Here is a 17135-nt window from a genome sequence, read left to right as displayed (position 1 = left end):
CATAGCAGAGTCAGGAGTGAGGTGTGCCTGAATTTGGGGTTTCTGAATAACTGACCCCCAATATATATATATTTTATATTTTTTAAATTTTATTTATTTATTCATTTATTATTTAATTATTTCTTTAATTGTTTATTTAATTATTTATTATTTGTATGTATATGTGTGTATATTTATTTTATCTATTAATATATAGTCATATTATAATTAATATAAATATGTAATTGCATATCAACATGTTATATATTCTTATCTATTAATATATGTGTTATATCTATTATACATGAATTCTATATCCATATAAATATATTAGGTATGTAATTATGCATATAATACAATACTATATATTAATTATATAGTATTATATATTAATAAATGTTCTATCTTATCTATGTAATGATATATAAAATACAATACTATGTATTAATTATATACTATTATATATAATATATAATATATTATATATTATATATTATATATATTAATTTTTAATATGGATATACACACACATTATATATTTATAAGTGCTTGAGAGGTGCTTGGACTCTGCAGTGACATGAGGACACAGAATTCAGGTGGGTTTTGGTTTAAAACGGGACCTGCTGGGGGCTGCCTGGCAGAAGCTTGGAGGTTGCTGGATGTTTCTGATTCTGTTCCTGATTTGTGGACTTGCTCTCTGCTGGGATTTCTCCTGGGATGCTCTGGGTGCAGCTCTGGCAGCAGGAGCTCAGTGCAGTGTGCTGGGCTCTGCTCTGGGCTCTGCTCTGGGTGCAGTGCAGTGTGCTGGCTCTGCTCTGGGTGCAGTGCAGTGTGCTGGGCTCTGCTCTGGGTGCAGTGCAGTGTGCTGGCTCTGCTCTGGCTGCAGTGCAGTGTGCTGGGCTCTGCTCTGGGTGCAGTGCAGTGTGCTGGCTCTGCTCTGGGTGCAGTGCAGTGTGCTGGGTGCTGCTCTGGGCTCTGCTCTGGCTGCAGTGCAGTGTGCTGGGTGCTGCTCTGGGTGCAGTGCAGTGTGCTGGCTCTGCTCTGGGTGCAGTGCAGTGTGCTGGCTCTGCTCTGGGTGCAGTGCAGTGTGCTGGGTGCTGCTCTGGCTGCAGTGCAGTGTGCTGGGTGCTGCTCTGGGTGCAGTGCAGTGTGCTGGCTCTGCTCTAGGTGCAGTGCAGTGTGCTGGGTGCTGCTCTGGGTGCTGCTCTGGGTGCAGTGCAGTGTGCTGGCTCTGCTCTGGCTGCAGCTCCAGCATTGCTGCAGCCTCCCTTTGAATCCCTGCAGCCTTGCAGGGCCATTCCAGGGAATGCTGAGCTCCCTCCATCCCAAACATCTTGCAGAATGAGGCCAAAGACTCTGAGGTAGGAAGAGGTGTGAGGAGAGCTTTATTAGTATGGTACATATTTAACCCATAGGAAAACCCACAAATTTGACTCATTTTAAGTGTATTTCACACTTTTTGACTATTTGAAATAACCACATTTGTAAAAACTTCTTTTAATGAATAGAGCTCTTTATGTACAAAGGCAAACCCTTTTTTCCCCCCCTAAGTCCAGTCCTTTTAAAATACCATTTCTTTTGTAGGTCTGGCTGCTTCCCTCCTCTGTTCATTATTGCTTGCTGCTACAGAACCCTCCAGAACTGAAACCAGGAAATTCAGATTTTATTTTATCTTAGAAGAGTTTTGCTGGTGCAGGCCATGTATTCATCAGGACTAATAAGACAGATAAGTAAAGGACTTTCATTATTTAATGCCAACCCCAACCAAGCTGGTGTTCAGCACAATATTTGTGTGTGAGGGATGGGAAGGAGCTCCCTGGGCACAAATTCTGGCCCCATTGAACTCAGTGGAGGTTCTGCCATTTTGCTGCACAAAGCAAAGGCTTCACCACGTGTTTAAAAGAAATATTTCACTGGGGTTTTCTGAATGCTGGTAAATGTGTTTTTATCTTCCTTTTCACTTTTGAATGTTGGTTTACCTTACATACCCCTCAAAGTAATTGAATATAAAAAACTTCTCATCAAGTCCATTTTGTTCCAAGTTTGAATTGCCTCATTTTTTAATTTCTTGTGCATTTACAGACCCCACTTGGCAATGTCTGGGCTGAAAACATGGTCGGGGAGCATTGGCATATTTTGTCTCGCTGTGATTTCAACTGAATTAAAGAAACCCAGAAATGAAAACATTTCCTTTTTTTTTTTTATGTAACTAAAAAAGCCCTATAAAACTGAGCTAGCAAGAATATCCTTTCATGAGCACCAACCCTTTTTGCAAGCAGGCCACAAACAGAGGGACAAACACACCCCCCTCACCTCCTATCTCCCCTATCAACAGCAAATTAGAGCAGGTAAAAAAACCTCCCACTATTTGTCTTAGGAAATATCCACCACTTTTACAGGGAATTTGGAAAATATTTCTGTGGAGGTAAAAGGCTGAGCACAAAGCACAGCCACGGGCTGCTGTAAAACAGCCCTGTGAGAAGGCATTAAAATGCCATCGACCTGCACACATAAAAACAACCAAAAAAAAAGAAAAGCTATGAAAACAAATGCCTTGCAAATAATTAGGATCTTATGCCAGAGAGCAGTGCTGATGTCCATGCAGAGATTTTCCTGCTGCAATCACAGCAGGCTGAGGCTGATGGTCTGAGGGAGGAATTAGCAGCGCTCGTGCTACTCCTGCCTGCACAGCCAAGCCCCAAAGCACCCTCCAGCCTTCCAGCTCCTCCTGTCTGCCCCCAAAAATCCCCTTGCTGTCCTCTAAATTCTCCCTTCTGTTCCCTAAAGTCTCCTTTCTATCCCTGAAGTTTGCTTTCTGTCCCCTAAATTCTCTTTTCTGTCCCATAAAGTCTCCTTTCTGTCCTCTAGTCTCCCTTCTGTCCCATAAAGTCTCCTTTGTCCTCTAAAACCTCATTTCTGCCCCCTAAAGTCCCCTTTCTTCCCCTGAAGTTTCTCTTCTGTCCTCTAAATTCCTCTTTCTGTCCCCTAAAGTTTCCCTTCTACCCCCTAAAGTCTCCTATATGTCCCCTGAAGTCTCCTTTCTATCCCTAAAATCTTCTTTCTGTCCCCTAAATTCTCTTTTCTCTCCTATAAAGTCTCCTTTCTGTCCCTAAAATCTTCTTTCTGTCCCCTAAATCTCTTTTCTGTCCCCTAAAGTATCTTGGAATACCCTTGGTTTGTGATGCTAGAATATTTTTTTTAATTGAATCTCAGGTTTTTATCATGAGCGTGTGAAAGGTTGAATTTGCTGATTTTCAGGGTGAGGCTGACTGGCTGACACAGCCAGAAATAGCTGCAAACCCCATTTCTGGCCTTGAAAAACCTGCTGTGGGTTTGTTTTCACTGCAGGTGATGTGCTTGCATTCATTTAAAGGCTTAGCAATAGCTTGTGGTGGTTGCTGGCGTGTAAAATGCATCCCACCGTTGTAAAAATTTATCCTTTCGTGCAATAAAATCATTCTTCCAGAAGAATTTTATCCCCTGCGATGTGTGGAAACCCAACAAGAATTCTGATCACTGAGCATCCGTGTCGGGGTGTTCAAGTCCCAGCTGTGGTGATGGCTGTTATGAGCAGAGCTCAGGAAAGCTCCACCATTAAAAATGTGTTTGGAAGGATCTGCATCTGTGATTGCATCATTAACATGACACAATTAATTAATAAGGCTGTTGCCTAAGAGTTGGGCATTGGATTCTCAGCTTTAAGTTGGAATTTAATACATTTTTTTCTTACTAAAATAGCCTGAAATGAATATTGGTTTTCTTACACAATAAAATGACTGTTTTGATCTCCATTTTACAGACCACAAACATCAATAATCCAGAGGAATTAATGTTTGTCCTTCTGTACTTCATCTGGCTTCCTGTTTTGTCATTAGGTAACAGCTCCCCCTGAGGCACATGGTATAAAACTTCCAATCCAGCCTGTGCCTTTCTTCCAGGTCTGCAGTTGCAGATACTTTTCAAATTTGTATTTTGCACACCCAGACCTGTGCCCGGGATAAGAGCCCTGTGTGTCACACTCCCAGCCATTCTGGGCTTTCATCCATGGATCAGTTTTATCTGACTTTCTGCTGGCCTGGCTTTTCCAAGTGTGAAAATCTGCACTGCAGAGGAATTTTATGGATCGCAACCCTCATTTTTTGGAGTAAAATTCTACAGAACTGCTCTGGTTAGAAAGCTTTGGGCAGAATTTTCAGGTCGCTGTGAATGGCTGCTAATCCTGTGCTGCCTTTTGGCTGCAAGCACATCCCAATTAGTGACCCTGCACGGAGCAGTAGCACAGAGAAGGGATTTGGTTGGGTTTTTTTTCCAAGGCAGTTGTAAATGATTAGTCCAAAGGAGCAGCATAAAACTGCGAGTCCCCTGCAGGAGTGGGCTGGAGGAAATTAAAGGATCAACAACAGAAGGGAAGCACTGAGGTAGGATTGTTCCAGGCTGCAGCCACAGGCTCTCACATGCACTCAGGAAATTGGCTCCATCAAAAGCTGAGCATGCAGGAGTGAGGATGAGGAGGATCGTGCAGGTGATGGTTCTAAATCATGGCCTGAGATCCCAGTGCTTTCCAAGGGAGAGCTTTCCTCCCTCCTCACAAAAAGCAGCATTTTCCAGGTAAAAACGGAATCTTCTCTTTATGAACCAATAAAAGTTCAGCAGCGATGTGAGCTGTAAATCTGATATAACTCAATAAATAACAAAGATTCAGTCTCCCCACAATAATATCAGCTGCATGGGGATTTTTACCGTGCTGTGCCCTATGTTTGTGTGAGAGCTGTGAAAGCAATGATGGGGAGAGCTTGGCAGCCAGGTAAAGCTTTTCCTTTAAAGTCTAAAGTAAATTCATTCTGCAGAAATTTGCATCTTCTGGGCCTGGGATGAGGCTGAAACCTTTGCTGGTGGAGCAGGAAAGGATCCCAGGAGGGGAAATGCATAAATCTCCATCTGGAGCCAAGTATGCTGGGAAGGAGATGGGGAGCAGGAGTGCCAGAGCAGGCTGAGAGAGCCACATTCCAAGGGACAAGTGGAAGAAAGGAAGAGGAATGTCCCAGGAATTCAGCTCCTCTAATGCTCAATACTTTGATCAGAAGCAAACCACTGGAAAGCTGTAACCCAAATAAGGAAATTAGAGCAAAAATTAACAATATTCAACTATTCAGATGTCAAAAGAACCAGTGGAGTTATTGGTGTGAGAGGTTATTGCCAGAGGGGGAAACTCAGCATGTCCTGGGTAATTAAGCTTCACTGGAGAGCATGGATCCCTTCTCCAGGTAAGAAAGTCTTTTATGGCATGGCATCTTTGCTATTGTAATTAAACACCATGGGCTATTCTGCATATGAAGTCTTAAACACTTCAGTCCTTTATCAGGGGATTTTACTGGCCAGGCATGTGTGTTCAGATGGCAAAAAAAAAAAAAAACAACCAAAAAAACCCAGCTGCTATAAAAAAAGAAACCCAAACATTTCTTTTTATTACTCGACTTGCTGTATTTTTATATATATTGAGCCAAATTCATCCCTTGTGGAGCTCAGTTGAAGCCAATAAGGGCAGATTTGGCCCATGCCTATATGAGAAAGGTGGTGACAATTAAAATATATTGTTTAATAATGAGAGCTATGGTAGTGAAGTGTCTTTGTGTCTATGAAATTATACACCACGACACCCAGCCAGTGTGGAGCTGGGACTAGCAAAACATATAAGGCTGGTTTCTGATGGAAAGGCAAAAGCACTCTGACTTTTATGATTATGATTAAATATCACAAAGGCATTCGAACGAGGCTAATTTAGGTAACATCTCCAGAAGTCTCATTTATAGTGCAGTATTTTACCATTTGAAAATATTTCTTGACTGTTTTTATACGTGGCTCCCAAGGACAGCACGACTGGCTGTTATTAGCAGTAAGTAAAAGAACAGTTTTTATTTCACTTATATTTGAGGGACTTTCAGCAATATTACAAAAAGGAATGTACCCTATTAAACAGGAGTGAGGACAGCCTTTACTATCACTTTACACTGGCAATTCCCAGTCGTTCCCTGCTCAGGGCACGGTCCCAGCACATGAAAGGCACTGCTGATACCTTGGAGAGCTGAGGATTTCCAGTTTAGCAACCAACACCCAAAGCAGAGGAGCCCCAGAGGGCAGAGGAGCTGTGCTTAAGCAGCTCCTACCCAGCAACTCCTCTGTGGATCCCTGTAGTTAAGTGTGGGTGCATTTCCAAGCTGGAGTTTGCTGTGCTCTCTGCCCCTGGCAGTTTGGGCAGTGCTTCCCCCCAGGCAGGGACCGAATCCCTCCTTCCAGGCTCCATCCCTGCTGCAGTTTGGGCAGTGCTTCCCCCCAGGCAGGGACCGAATCCCTCCTTCCAGGCTCCATCCCTGCTGCAGTTTGGGCAGTGCTTCCCCCCAGGCAGGGACCGAATCCCTCCTTCCAGGCTCCATCCCTGCTGCAGTTTGGGCAGTGCTTCCCCCCAGGCAGGGACCGAATCCCTCCTTCCAGGCTCCATCCCTGCTGCAGGAGCCTGCCTCGGCCGGGCTCTGCCTTGCAAATGTCCCTATTTTGGCTCCAACACTTTCCTCTTGGCTCCTCACCTTGCCAGAAGGGGAGGTGGGAGGCTGGGAGGGATAAGCAGGAGATTTCCCTCGGGGTAAAAGTCTTTTCCCCTGGGGTTCTCTGTCCTGGGCCTCAGCAGCTGCCTCTGGCCCCTGGCTGTAGGAACTGGGGTGAGAAAGGGCAGAGGAATCAGAGATTTCTGTTGGACCAAGAACTAAACTGGCTCTTGATGGCCCTGCCCAGGAGTGTGAGGGGGTGCAAACACCTCGATACCTGGAGCAGCAGAAAAAGCAGCTCTTCAACAAAACTGGAGATATAAAATATCAGTTCCAATGCCACTGGTCTTCCGAGGAGTCTCTGAGCCCCAAAAATGAGAGCGGGGAGGGAAACACAGAGGAATAAAAATCCTTTTTGTTGTACTTATTACTCATTCTGAATCTCTTTTATGGAAATCTGGCCTTTGGCATCAGACTCAAATAATATTTTATTAGAAGAAAGCATGATTCATTGGAATGGTGCAGTGCAGTATCTGTGGAAAGGAAAAAGAGGAGCTCAGCTGTGGAAAAGCCATCCAAGGAACACTGCCCCACACAGGATCCCAACCCACAGTGAGAAACAACAAAAAGGAACAAAGCATTTCCAAGCAAACCTCTGAGTGTGGTGGTGGAGCCAAGGAAGGGATTGGTACCATGTTAGACTGTCAGGAAGGGTCACACAGTGCCCGTGGAAGGAGAAGATCCTGTCCTTGGGGAATTAATAGGATTTTTAAATTAACATCAACGTGATGATCAGGACTGGCCCCTGTACCTGGAAAATTCAAACTTAACCAAAGGAGCACTAAGAGACCCCAGGAGCAGGGGGATGTTTAGTCTGTCTTAGATAGGATAAAAGTCACTTTTCTCCTTTTTTGTACATTTTCAGAGATCTGGTTTTGGAGCTGTGAGAAGCATGGCTGTGTTATCCACAGCTCTTTCTGGATGAGGAGAAGAGAAGCAGCAAAAAGAAGTGATCAGAACAAAATCAACCTCTCCATCTTACTGATCCTAACTCATCCAACACTGCAACTCCTTTGCCTGTTGCTTTTGCTCCTTGGCAAGAAAAGAGCATTTCTATTTAATTATTTTATTTTTATTTTTCCCCCTTTTTCTCCTTGAAGTTTTCCAGCTTATGTTTACCCCGGATTTAATTCCTGGTCACTGACCTCCTGCTTCCCCTTCTTTTGCTGTTAATAGGATGAAAACTGATTTGGGGACAATCTAATTAGCTCCTTCCCAGAGGTGAGGGGATTCTGTTTCTGTGTTATGCACGAAACAAGTCATTCACTAGGGGCTGGGTCATTGCTGGGGTAGGAGCATCTGTAAATCCTGAATTTCCTGGAGTCCGTAGCCTGCAGTGGAAGCTGTTTTCTTTCTCCCAGCCAGGAGGAATTCAGGTAAGTGTGGGGGTTCAGCTTCACTTCTGCTGATTTTCAGCTGTAGTTGGTCTAAATGAGATCTTGGGAGAGACTCCTCTGTCTGCTGAGCCCAGGCTTTGGCAGGAGGAGAGGGGCTGCGTGTGCAGCAGGCACTGAGCTCAGGCAGCTCCTGCTCTGCTCCCCCAGCTCTTCCTGCCCCGAATTCTCCCAGCTCTGGGCTGGTTCAGGCTCCACACTCTGCACTGAAGCCTCTGCTGCTCCCACATTTCTGTGTCACTGCAGGGAGGGTGGGCAGAGATCCCCGGGGGTGTCGGCGTTCCAGCCCTCCCTGCGCGGTGCTGGTGTCCTGGATGTCTGAGAGGACAATGTCTGCCTGCCAGGCAAAGCCTGCAGCCCCTCTGAGCCCCGGGGCTTGGGCAGAGCTCAAACCCCCCTGCTCACCAGGCAGGGAAAGGCAGAGCTCAAACCCCCCTGCTCACCTGGCACTGCTGGGAAAGGGCAGAGCTCAAACCCCCCTGCTCACCTGGCAGGGAAAGGGCAGAGCTCAAAGCCCCCCTGCTCACCTGGCAGGGAAAGGGCAGAGCTCAAACCCCCCTGCTCACCTGGCAGGGAAAGGGCAGAGCTCAAACCCCCCCTGCTCACCTGGCAGGGAAAGGGCAGAGCTGCAGGCAGAGCTCAAAGCCCCCTGCTCACCTGGCAGGGAAAGGCAGAGCTCAAACCCCCCCTGCTCACCTGGCACTGCTGGGGAAGGGCAGAGCTGCAGGCAGAGCTCAAACCCCCCTGCTCACCTGGCAGGGAAAGGCAGGGCTGCCGGCAGAGCCCAGTCCTGGTGCAGGGTGTGAATCCAGCCCTGCCCTGTGATCCTGGACAGAAAGCCCAGGGCAAGCTTTTCCTGCTCCTCAGCTGTCTCCTTGCCTTCAGGATGATGAATGGTGGGAAGGGAAGGGTGGGGAGTGGGGGATCCCTGCAAGCTTTGAACTGCCCGTGTCATCAGGAAGGTGAGGAGGGAGAACAGACTCATTTCCAGCAGAATTTTTATTTGGATGAAATCCTTTTACTTTCATCACCTGTGTTCTCATGAGAAAGGCTCAGAGCAAGTCCTCACCAAAAGGTGTCTGATCAGGTGAGGCACTGTGGCTAATAAATATAATAAATATAAGAAATATAATAAATATACTTTGATTTTTTGCTGTAAATGGAAAGGGTTCCCTGTCCCAGTGCCATCCCTGCCCTGTCCCCTGTGCCTCCAGCCCTGCACTCAGACTGGTTCCCATCACTCTGGCGAGTTCATCACCTCTCCAGGATGTCCTGTGATGGATTCCTCATGGCCAGGGCAATCTGCTCCAAAGCTTCAGGCTGAAACGAGCTCTTGGCTTTGGAGGGGATAATCAATGCTTTGGGCATCATTCTGTTCCATGTCCAGCTATCCTTCCATGTGTTAGATTCACAGCTGATATTAAATACTAACTATTATATTTATATAAATATTCTTATATGTCTAGTTATAAATATAATATTTAAATGTGAATTATTATATTTATAAATACAATTATTTTAAGTATATGTTTATATTTATTATATTTATTATACTAAATACTAAGTATTAAATACTAAAACATAAAATGAATCATTTAAATATCAGATTATTCAGGCTTTTGTTCTCCTCTCAGTAGCTGCTCAGACACCCTGGGCAGGAGCAGGCTGCAGTTTCCAGTGGGGCTGTGTCACCCATCAGACCCAGATCCTCGTGGCTCGTTCCTGAGCTGCCGAGGCTGCCCTGCTGAGGGGAGATTCAAGGGCTGGTCCTGCTGCCCTGAACTCCACAAAACTTTTCCTATTGACTTCCACAGAAATAGGCAGAGCCTTGGGGTGTTGGCATGAAAACACCAAGCGGGGTTGAGTGTGAGAGCTGAGCAGGCCCTGCCCCAGGGAAGGAATTTTCTCAGTACATGTTGTTCTCTGGGAATGCTCAGGGATGTCCCTCCCTGCTCCAGGGCTGACACGAGCACACAAACCTGGCCCAGAGGCTGTTATCAGAGGGAGCCTCCCAGCTAGAAACTCCATTTGTCACATTTTGCCTTTCAGGACTGTTGAAGCTGCTGCTGCCCAAGCAGCCAGTGCTGACACTCCGCCTCCTTTTTCTATTAAAAATTCAAATTTCCACCAGTTTGTAAACACAGCCCCAGTGAAAATGTTCCTCAAAACTGCAGCAATGTGTGCTTCAAAGCCAAAAATGTGTGTTTGCTGAGAACTAAGGAGAATTACTATAACAAAAAAGCCAGATGAAAAATGTTGGCACTTGCCAAATAATCTTTCAAACCTCTTCCCCATCAGTATTCTTCAGTGGAACAAGAGCCTTTTGACCTGTTGTAGCTATTCCTCCTCTCTTCATTCCAGTGGGGTTTCCTTTTCTTTTATTAAATGAGTTTCTAATTAATAAAACCTGCAATTATCCTGATTTTAATTGAGTTGGTGTTACTAGTTCTTCACACTAATTAATCTCCGTTTTATTTCCTTCTCTCAGGACCTGGTTCCAAGGGTGGGCTGGGCTCAGGAGGGCCATTTTCCATCCCTGCTGCTGCAAATCCTCTGGGACACCTGAGCTGGCATTCCCAGAGTGCTCAGACAGGAGCATTTGCTGGCCACGGCCAGGGACAGGATCTCCCTGGCAGGACTGGGGGCTTGGACACCCGGCACGGGGCACAAACCTTCCCCTGGCATCGCCCAGTGAGGCTGAGCAGCCCAGGGCAGCTTGGAGTTTAATTCTGGTTTGAGTAGGACAGGGCTGGGCTGTCCTGCCCAGGGATGGAACCACCACAGCCCGGTGTTTTCAGGCATTTCTCTCACGGCAGGGTTTGCACTTTAAATAAGGTTCAAGTTGGACAAGGCTTTGTGCATTGCTTGTAAAAGATTTCTTTTCTTTAATTTTTAATCTTGATCCTGCTCTTTGCAAAGAGCAAATCAGCTCAAAATGTGATGTTTTCTACCAGCAGGTCACAGGCTGGTATTTCTCTTCCAGCCTGCTATCACAGCAATAAAACCCCTCCAGTCACACTGAATTTCAGCTGCCTCTTGTCACAGTCAGTGCATGGCACCTCCTTGGGGCAGTCCTTAAATTAAAATATCGACGATATTTCTGCTGTTTAAGCACTGCTGCAGAAACATGAGTGGCCAAGGAGAGAGGAGGGTTTTTTTCTCTCTGGCTGGAATTTTTCACTATAACCATCCTCAGGGGAATTCTCATCTTCAAAAGAAACATTCTTTCTATACAAGCTGCAAAAAGAATTATTTAATGACATCATAAATTAATACAGAGAGGCACAAATTTTCCAAAATGTAGAGAGAGAGAAAAATAAATTCATGTTTGCCAAAAACACCCCAGCTCTTCCAGACTTAGGCCCCTCTTGAGCCTGTGAGCTGCCAGTGATGCCAAATTGCATGGCGGGGCTTTTGGCAGGACTGAAGTTTAGCTTGTTTAAATTCTGGCAGATATTCCTCTTACTCACATTCTCAGCAAGCTGATACAAATATTTGTTCTATTTCGAGGGAAGTCCAAGCTCAGTCTGGCACCCAGAGCTGCTGGGCTCGGTGGAGCTGAGCCTGCCTGGGCCAAGATTAAATTTGGACATCTACCTTCAAGAAAAAACAGAATTAAAAAATTCCCTGGGCCTTTTAGCACAGATTAGAGCACATCAATGGCAAACGGCCCTCGTGTGTATTCAGGTTTTTCTCACTTGCTAATTTTTGCTTTAATCTGATTTGAAATGGGCCTGGTTTCCCTGAGCTTGGATTGCCATTCCCGGCTGCAACTCTGGGGCTGGAAAAGCCTCCACACACATGAAGCTCCACATTCTTGAGAATTAAAAGCTGTTTAAAGTGCAGTAAATCAAACTGGGACGCAGTAAGCACGCTTGATCTCTTTTAAAGCTGTGCAGGTTGTTGGGATTTTTTGTTCGTGATGTGCCCAGTTTAATGTTTCTGATTTGAAAAACAAACAGAGCAAATCCTCCAGGACACTCAGGGTTGCTGCGCTCTGCTTCATCCCCAGGAAGGATCTTGCTCTACCAGGATCTCCATCTGCACCTGCCAAGCCTTTCCAGGTGGGAAAAGCAGGAGAAATCAAATGGAAAAATGGAACCTGGGTGCCTCACTGGACACACAGCCAGGTTAGAAACCTTGCAATGAAAACATCAAGGGAACTAAAAAAGAACAACCTGTCTCCATCCCATAAATTAATACCACCAGGTTTGGTTTTGGGTTTTTTGTTTTTTGTTGGTTTTTTTTTGCCTGTGCTCATCTTGAGTGGGATTTTTAATGTGAGTAATTCAGTGATGTCTCAATGTTTTTGTCAAAGCCCCACGGAGGGAGATCCCACTAATAGGACTTTTTTAGCCATTTGGAAATGGGAAATCTGCTCTAAGTGGCTGAACTGGATTCCTCAGAGTGGAAAAAGATTGTCACTGGAGAATGATTCATCCCATTTAATCTGACTGTCTGATCTCTCTCCAGTGACTATAAAAGGAACCCAGATGACCAGATTAGCATCTATCCAAATTTTGCACATTTTTATGCTAACTCAGCCTTTCCCAATCAGGACCTGCACTCCTAAATGCCCTGTGCTGTTTTTCCAGGGAAAAGCTCATTATTTGGCACAGGGGCTCCCAGGGCACTCCCTCAGCTCCAGAGGCTGAGCCCTGGGCCCTGCCCTGTGCAAGGGCTGCCAGGTGAAAGCTGCAGCAATTCCACGGTCAAGATTTCTCTCACTCCCTGCATTGACTGAAAGCTTCAGGGAGGATTCTTCCAGGAATTACTTTTTAAACTGCCTTGAATCAATAAATACTGCATGGACGAGCAGAAGGTGCGTGAAAAATGGTCAAAACAGCAGCAGTGAGTATCCATCCAAAATGACATTGTTACTGTGTGGGTCACCTCTGTCCAACAGGCAGAAGATCCAGGCAGATTCCCCTCTGCAGCCTGGGCTGCTGACCCCACTCACTCCTGGGCTCCGTTTGTCAGCTCGGTGTCACTGCAGTGTCACCGTGAGGAATGAACTGAGCACGGAAATGCTGGGCAGGGACAGCCCCAGCCCTCCCTCCCTCCTCTGCCCGGGGCTGGCACTCACTGCTCTGGGCTCTGGGATCAGAGGCTGCTGTCAACTCAGAGCTCAGATCAACACACGGGACCCCTAAAACACAGAGACACCTGAAAATCCCAAATAAACCCCAAATAAACCCCAAATAAACCCACGGGCCTAAAACCTGCTGGTGGAGCTTTGAGATGGTGAAAAAAGGGCCAGGTGGGCACCCTGGGGAGTGGGAGGCAGCAGGAGACAGAAGGGAGATGAGGCATCTTCATTCACCATGGAACATTTTTATACTAATTATTGAAACGCACCCAGAGACAGCTTGTAGCAGTAAAATGACTTTATGTTCTGATATGTAAAATAAAATGTCCATGCTATGTAACAAACATTTAAAAATTCCATACCACCTGTATCTAACGTGGTTTCTAATAAAGATTTATCTGTAGTATATATGGTTTTTTTGTCTAACCAATTCTTAGTTTTTACATCAAAGGTGTGTAATAAAAAAAAATTTAAATAGATGTCTTTCCAAAAAAAAAAAAAAAAACCCTTTGCAACATCAACATTCATTTTTTATTAAGTATTTCATTTGTTAAAAGCAAAGCTGAATTGGACACGTGGCCTGCATTTGTGATATATATAATTTTATATATATATATATATATAAAATATATATGTATATAAATAGCTATTCAGCATGCAAAAATGGTAGTGATTTCCAAAATCTGGTTACAAAATCCCCACCAGTCACGCAGGAATTCTGCTGAGTGGGTGCAGGGGACTGTCCTGGTTGAAATGTGACCTCGGGGCTGTGCCACAGCCCCCAGTCCAGCGGGCTCCTCCTGGGATGGATTCACCAAAGCACAGAAGCACCTCCCCCTCCAAACCTGCATTTCAGCTTTTTGCCTTGGCCCGTTTGGGAAACAATGAAATAAAAACCCCCTGTGCAATGACTAAAGCTTGAATCTTGTGCTCTTCAGTGGAACCAAGCTCCGGTGTCACCTCTGTGTCACCGTGCCTTGGTGGCACAGCCCGGGAGCTCAGCAGGACAGACCCTGCCGTGGGACAGGAGCTCTGGGGGCGAGGGCAGAGCTCTGTCCCAGAGGGAATTCCTGTGCTTCCCTCAGCGTCAGCCTCCTGCCAGAGCCACCGAGGGGGGAAAGGACCCCAAGATGGTCAAATCCAGCCTGTGATGGATCCCCCGCGGGGAGCCAGAGGGCACAGCCAGGACTCAGCCCCGGGCCTTGCGCAGCGAGCAAAGGCAGCCGGGAATGCACTGGGTACAGATTTTACCTGCTGTGTAAATATCTGTACAGCCTGACGGGTCAGGGGAGCTCTGCCCTCCTCAGCCCATCGTCAGGAAAATATTCCTCTAGGCCTCCTCTAGGCTGAAGGCAACTCTGAGCTGGCTGCAAAAGAAAAGAACATAGCACAAAAGGCACGGTTCAGCTGAATACGAAAGAATCAAGGACCAGCAAATACAGAAATTGGTTCTGGAAAGTATTAGCGACTTTTAAGCTTAAACTTCATAAATATATTGCAATAAGCAAATGTGGTTCAGTCAAGGGATGGGAGTCTGAAGACACTGGGTCTGTTCCTAACGCTGCAATTGATTCGCTGTTCGGCCTCGGACTTAACTCTTCACTTCTTCGCTTCGATGTGGGAGCGGGGGGAGCGGAGACATTTGTGCCCCGGCGCCTTCTCCCCCTGCCCGCGGCGCGGCCCCGCAGCTCCCGGGGCGGCCGCGCTCCCCGGCCCCGCGCTGCCGCCGCTCCCTCGCTTCCAGGGGAACGGGGAATCCCTCCGGAGCCACAGGGCTGAAGAAGCGCTGCCACGGCAGTCCTCGAGCTGTGCAACCCATCGAACGGCTTTTTCCTTGGAGGCTTGGGAGGCTGTGGCTTCGTGAGCCAAGGACCGTAAAAGTGAAGCTCGTACTTTTCCCAAATAGCCAAAACTTGCTCACGGATGTTTAACGTTACAAGCAAAAGGACATGACTAGCTACGTCACTCGTTAGCCATGAAGATGCTTTCTACTGGACGAAGACACGAGAACGAATTTATTTGGGAGTCACTAAGAGCCTGAGGAATCCAGCCCACTGAGACAGGAGACGGGACTCTGCGTGCGCCCGAAGATACGAGCTCTTCACGCACACAAATCCCTCTGGAAACGCACATGTGTCTCAGCGAAGTGCAAGTTACCCACAGGTATCGACACCGACTCGACCGTCCCGGAGCGGTAAGGTCGCCGCGGCCTCGCCGGGCCCGGGGGTCACCCGTCGGTCCAGTTCTCCACCGTGCCCATCCCTGAATGGTACTGCAGCGACGACTCCCGGGACAGCGAGAAGCCCTGCGAGTACAGGAACTCGTTGGCCGCGTTCAGGTGCGGGGAGGGCGCTTTCCTCTCGCACACGGCCGGGTGCGGGTGCACCCTCTCCCGGGGGAAGGACGAGGCGGGGCCGCGCTCCCGGCCCGGCGCCGGGCCCAGCTGGTTGTACACGCTGAAGGGGCCGTTCCCCGGCGGCTGCGAGCCCTGGCCCGCCATGGCCGGGAGCCGCGGCATCATGGGGGCGGCGGGGAAGTGGGGCGGGAAGGGCTGGTAGGGGACAGTCTCCATGGTCTGCACGCTGTAGCCGGTGTAAGGTGCGACTGAAGTCCACATGTTGCAGCTCAGCGGCGGCGGCGGCGGCGGTAAATCGTCGACGGCCGAGACGGCGGCGATGTCGGCGCCGGAGCCAGAGTACATGCAGGCCTCCCTGGGGGCCACCTCGCCGCAGTAGGACGGGCTCAGCATCTGCTGCTCGTAGGGCGGCGGCGAGCGGAAATAGTGATCGTCCCCCACCGAGGACGAGGCGTCCAGGTAGGAGCGTTTGCAGGGCAGGTCCAGGTGCCGAGCGCTTTCTGCAAGAGAAATTCACGTTCAGGAGCGGCTCTGCCGGGAGCGCCCTCGGAGGCCGCGGTTATTTCGCTGAACCGGTGCCCTTTCTCAGCTTAATCCAGTTAAAGCGTCTTAGTTTGGGAAAACAATGTACAACATCAAAAAGACATTGTGCTGCAAATGTCAGGCTAATCCTCCCCGACCTCAAAGCGCTCCGGTGACATTTGTCAGCTTAAGTGAGGGACTCTTCTCACATCAGGGATTACTCCACGTTCATCCAGATAAGGAGGGCGCTGCCACTCCTGCACGGTTCCTCCTGACAAACTCAAGGAGTCTCTTAAAGGGTCTTATCGCAGCCCGCCTTCCTGTCACTGCAAAAATGACTCTACATTGCCCAGATATTCACGTCAAAAGCTGCAGAAATATTTCCAGATAAAGGAGCCCTTTCCCAGCGAGCAGCCCTTCCTCAGCTTTGCACAGCCCCTCTTCTCCCGTGAGGACCATGGCCCTGTTCCCCAGCAGCTTTCTGTTATGGATTAGGAATATTCTCTGGATGAATTAGTGAATTCATCTGCACATTAAACATCTGCTAAAATTACACATTTGCCTTGCAGCCCTCATTACTGGTGCTGTTAGATTCTTCATTTAGCCATGATCAGAGGATTCTCCCAGCTTAAATAAATTAGCAGGCAGTGAGACATGCAAATAGAAGGATTTTTTTCTTCTGTGCAAAATTTTTCCATTTAACTTAAAACATGCCATGATCTCATCTGATGCTGGACTAAAAGGAAGAGAATGCAGTCACAGCTCACTTAAATTTGAGAATTACTGGATGAGAGGAAAGGGCTGCTCATACCAAGCTCCCACAGTCCCAGTGGTCTGCAGACACTGAGGGAATTGCTCATGGCTTTGCCTTGGAAAGTGTAGAATTTTGGTCATGCTAATGGCCTCCTGCAAACAATTTTGAATTCAGCTGATCCTAACAATGGATAATTTTCCACTGAAGCTCTGTGCCGTTTCAATTACACATTCTAATTAATTGTTTCAGCTCTGTCTCAGAGTCTGAATTTACCTTCTATGGGACAAACCCACTAAAAATTGTTCCCAACAGCAGCAAATGCCTCCTGACCTCCAAAACACTCCAATCACAGCAGTATTTTTGAAGATCAAGGCCCAAGAGACCAATCCAAACCAAACTCACGGTCTCAGGTTTATTTTCTGTAATATTTTTTTTGGCAGTG

The 17135-nt window shown here is 47.1% G+C and overlaps 1 protein-coding gene and 1 long non-coding RNA gene across 6 annotated transcripts in view; one reads left to right on the top strand and one right to left on the bottom strand.

Moving 5' to 3' along the window:
- Positions 1-7820: 7820 nt before the first annotated feature.
- On the top strand, positions 7821-13193 carry LOC119709916. 2 transcript variants are annotated; one of them, XR_005259450.1, is made up of 4 exons: positions 7821-7954; positions 10461-12102; positions 12568-12794; positions 12879-13193. It is a non-coding gene; the product is annotated as an uncharacterized LOC119709916 (long non-coding RNA). The 2 variants fall into 2 exon arrangements; XR_005259449.1 differs by having other exon boundaries at positions 12568-13193.
- A 151-nt stretch (positions 13194-13344) lies between these two features.
- The window catches only part of TBX4 (T-box transcription factor 4), a 37721-nt gene continuing 33930 nt past the window's right edge, over positions 13345-17135 (bottom strand). For all 4 annotated transcript variants that reach the window (XM_038158262.1, XM_038158263.1, XM_038158261.1 and 1 more), the window contains one exon: positions 13345-15917. In XM_038158262.1, coding sequence (XP_038014190.1) covers positions 15289-15917 — 629 coding nt within the window. In that variant the 3' untranslated portion in view covers positions 13345-15288. The remainder of the gene's footprint in view (positions 15918-17135) is intronic.

The sequence above is a fragment of the Motacilla alba genome, chromosome 19, assembly GCF_015832195.1.
Source record: "Motacilla alba alba isolate MOTALB_02 chromosome 19, Motacilla_alba_V1.0_pri, whole genome shotgun sequence".
Lineage (NCBI taxonomy): Eukaryota > Metazoa > Chordata > Aves > Passeriformes > Motacillidae > Motacilla > Motacilla alba.
This window is presented reverse-complemented; position numbering and strand designations above follow the sequence as displayed.